We start from the raw sequence: 3,754 nt of genomic DNA, 5'->3' as shown, positions 1-3,754 counted from the left end.
TGGTATTGAAAATAATCATTTTACAACTCTCAACTTTGTCTAAATATTTGGGTGGAAAGTTTTTGTCGATTATCACGTTTCTGAAAAAACTCACTTCATTGATTTTTGAACTAGAAACATTCCAATTCTTAATTTGTAACGAGTTGAAGTTAATTGTAGACGGCGAAAAATGTTTCATGTACCAAATGATAATATTAATCGAGGAGAAGGTTGGGTTCACATGAACAGAATACGATACAGATAAAGTTTTTTTGTTGATTGATATGAAATTAACAACATCTTTTCTTGTTGTGAGATGTAGAAACACATTCAATAGATAAAATGATTGTAACTGGTTTGACATTTTTTGTTCTTTAATAACGAGTATATTTTTTTGTTTATATATATTATAAAAGATGACAAAGTATACCAAACAGTATCATTTTATTCATCTTTGTAAATATTTTTTTTCAAATATTATTTTATTTAAAATTAAACAACCATTTTATCTTTTTATTTACATTAATATTTTTTATTTATATTATAAAAATTTTAAACACTCATTTTAAGATGAATACTCAAAACCATTTAACTTTTAAACCTTATTATTTTTTGACGAACTGACATTTCTGATACTTATAGAGTAAAAGGAAATATGGGGATGCTAGAGAAAAGAGGATGCTCTTAACTATTGGTTAATATTAATTGAAAAATAATAAAATTACTATTAATTTTAATATAAATTATTAATCAAAAAACTAATAAAATGAAAAAACCAAAATCAATTTATATTAATTATTTATTATTAATATTATTAAATTAATTAATATTTAGATTAGCATCTTCCTTTTTCTCAGCAATTCACTTTTTCCGTTAACTGTATATGTAACATTATTAATAACATGTAATCTGTAATAATAAAATGTGTTTAAAAACTGTTTGTAATTGAATTTTAATAAATAACACAAAAAATAATGATTTATATGTTATATCAAATAAATTTATCATAAAAATATTACTTAAATTTTCAACAGTATCATTATTATAATAAATCAACATTTCAATGTATCAATGATACGTTTAAAATTTTAAATAATTGAACATTATTTTGTTTTGAATTGTATTTATTACAAATAAAATAAAATTAAAATACTTCAAAAACAATTTTTTAATAAAATATTAAAGTTCTTGTTTTTTAGTGTGAATTTTATACCAGTCTTTTACAACCAAATAATGCTGTTTTAATTTATTTTAATTACCTTTACAACCCAATAGTCATTGTTTTTTTAATAATTCAAAATAAGAATGACCAAATTTATTTTTAGTTGTTTTAAAAAAATAGTAAAACTTCTCATTTGTATATCCCTTCATTAAGAGACTTTTCAACCAATCAAAATTAAAACAGATATTTAAGGAAAGATAAAAAACTACTATTAAGGGGTTCTATTTCCAGTTTAATCTATAAACCAGAAATTATAATGTAATACCATTTATTTAAAACCAGATTTTTTCTAATGTAATTTAAAGTTAAAAATCACACCATTTTGATAATCAATTAAATACAAACGAACAATTACTCAGTCAATAAATTCTTTTTCTTACACACCAACCCCAGCAGATTATGATATTCGCTTTCGACCGTTTGCAATTCGTTTTGCAATTTAGCTTGGACTTTTTTGAGTGCGTCTTTTTCCTCCAAAAACAGGTCATCATTTTTAAGAGCATTTCCGGCCTTCCAATTAGGGTAGACCGCCGGGGAATTCAGTAGTTTAAAGACCTCTTCTTGTGGGTTGATGAAGACGACTTGGTCGAAGCAGACGTGTGAGACGTAGTTCTTCTTTGTCTTGTCTTGGTTAAACAACATGATGAAGTGTTTAAGTGTGATTGAGCCCATATTATGTTTAAAGACTATTTCTATCAGTGCCTCAAACTCGCCCCATCCATTCTCTGTTATCTCAAAAGGTGGCTGTTCTTTACGCCGATGAGGACTCGAGAAGGACTCGTGCAAGTGAAATATGACTACTTCGATCATGTTGTACAGTTCAAGGTCTTCGTCGTCAAAAGCTCGAACAAATAGTGTCCACGTGTGGGTGTTGTTTAATATTTGTTTCTTTAAAAGTGTTGCTTCGTTCCCGTATAAGATCCGTTTGGTTATTTTCACTGACATCCCTTACTAAAATGATTATTAATTTAAATAGTTGTAAATTACTATTTATTACTACTTAATTATAATTGGTAGTTGAATTATAGTTTAGAATAATACATTATAGTTTTTTTAACAAAAAAACTATACTTATTAGTATTATTATTGTATAATTATATTAATATTATATTATAGTATAATAATAATTAATATTGATTATGATATTTATTTATTTAATAAATATTATTAATTTAATATTTAATTGTTCATAACAATTATGATAATAATACAGTAAAACCTCTGAAGAGCGGTATCTCTCAAGAGCAGGCATTTTTAAAACAGAAATTAAAAATAGAGTTCTCTATTGAGTGGTATTTAAGGTTTGATTGGCTAAAAATGCTCTCAAGAGAACTAAGTTACCACACCCTCCCGCTCTTGGGAGGGATTACTGTACAGCATTATTTGAAATATACTTTTATTGTTTCAAAGCTTAAATCAAGCCAAATTTACAAACAAATTAATAATATGTTTTTTTTAGCTATTGTATAAACAATACCCCTTTTTTAATTTATAATAAAAGTTTTGTTTATAATTAATAAAGGAATATTGTTAATTCAATAGCTAAAAAAGGAATATAATACAATGAGAAATTGTTATTATAAAAATATAACCACTTTTTAAAAACATAATATGTAAATAACAATTATAAAGTTACAATCAAATAAATATTTAATCAATAAGGACAATTGTTCCTTGGGGAAGTAACAGGATCGAGCAAATATTTGGGAAACTCCTCAAACATAACTTCTTTGCTACACCTTCTTTTCTCTTCTCTGTAATTTTTATCTGGACATTTTATGAAAGTTGGGTTAAATGGATTTGAATTTGGATCAAAGCACATTTTAACATCAAAAATTGATGTCATTTCAACACAAGTAAATATCACCTCACAACCAATTTCTCTACGCAAAACTTTTTTAAGTTGTTCAATGTTATACAATTTGTTTGTGACAACTTGTAATTCGCTTTCTTGTAATATTTTCCACAAATTGTATTTTTGGTATAGTGCAATAGTTGTTCTCATGTAATCTTTGATACCATTTGGCCCTTCAAAAATCTTTTGTGCACAAGATCCATGTTTGTCGTATTGGTAAAGAGAAACGGCACAAACTGAAATCGACATCCAATTTCTATAAATAAGGTCTTTCAAAGTGTCATCTCCAAATATAATTTTTTCAGCGAGTGAAAGAGGTGTTTTAGTCTGACAACACAACATGTTGTTGTTTCCTGTTGATTGTGGCCAATATCCATGCAAGAAAAAGCCTTCTTTGACAAAGGGTGTACCGACTGGTAGAGCACATTCCGTCCTCTTACATTTTTCTCCTGGCCAATAGAGAACAAGTGCCATTGAAGTTATAGGTCTTCCAACTAGGAAATATTTGGGGCAATAATTATAAAAAGTGAAATGAAGAATTTTTGATGGAAATTGTACCTGTTTTACCAACTCACCTTCACCTTTCATTTCCTTTTGTTTTTCGACTTCATCTGGCTTTTTTACTGAAGATTTTGGTTCAGATTCAGTTGGTTCTGAATATTTCATTTGAATTTGTTTTGGTCTGGCGCCTTGTTTTT

The 3,754-nt window shown here is 26.8% G+C and overlaps 2 protein-coding genes across 2 annotated transcripts; both read right to left on the bottom strand.

Annotated features, from left to right (window-relative positions):
* Positions 1-1,552: 1,552 nt before the first annotated feature.
* Positions 1,553-2,146, bottom strand: EIN_299030 (YEATS domain containing protein, putative; the record flags this gene model as incomplete). Its single annotated transcript, XM_004259085.1, has 1 exon — positions 1,553-2,146. The coding sequence occupies one exon, from the start codon at positions 2,144-2,146 to the stop codon at positions 1,553-1,555; it is 594 nt and encodes a 197-aa protein (XP_004259133.1).
* Positions 2,147-2,855: 709 nt separating this feature from the next.
* On the bottom strand, positions 2,856-3,754 carry EIN_299020 (hypothetical protein; the record flags this gene model as incomplete). The annotated part of the gene is made up of 1 exon (XM_004259084.1): positions 2,856-3,754. A coding segment is annotated over one exon (899 nt), but the record flags the coding sequence as incomplete, so codon positions are not given.

The sequence above is a fragment of the Entamoeba invadens genome (assembly GCF_000330505.1).
Source record: "Entamoeba invadens IP1 unplaced genomic scaffold scaff_1105074726511, whole genome shotgun sequence".
NCBI lineage: Eukaryota > Evosea > Mastigamoebida > Endamoebidae > Entamoeba > Entamoeba invadens.
Note: the sequence above shows the minus strand (reverse complement) of the source record. Positions and strands in the feature narration are given on the sequence as shown.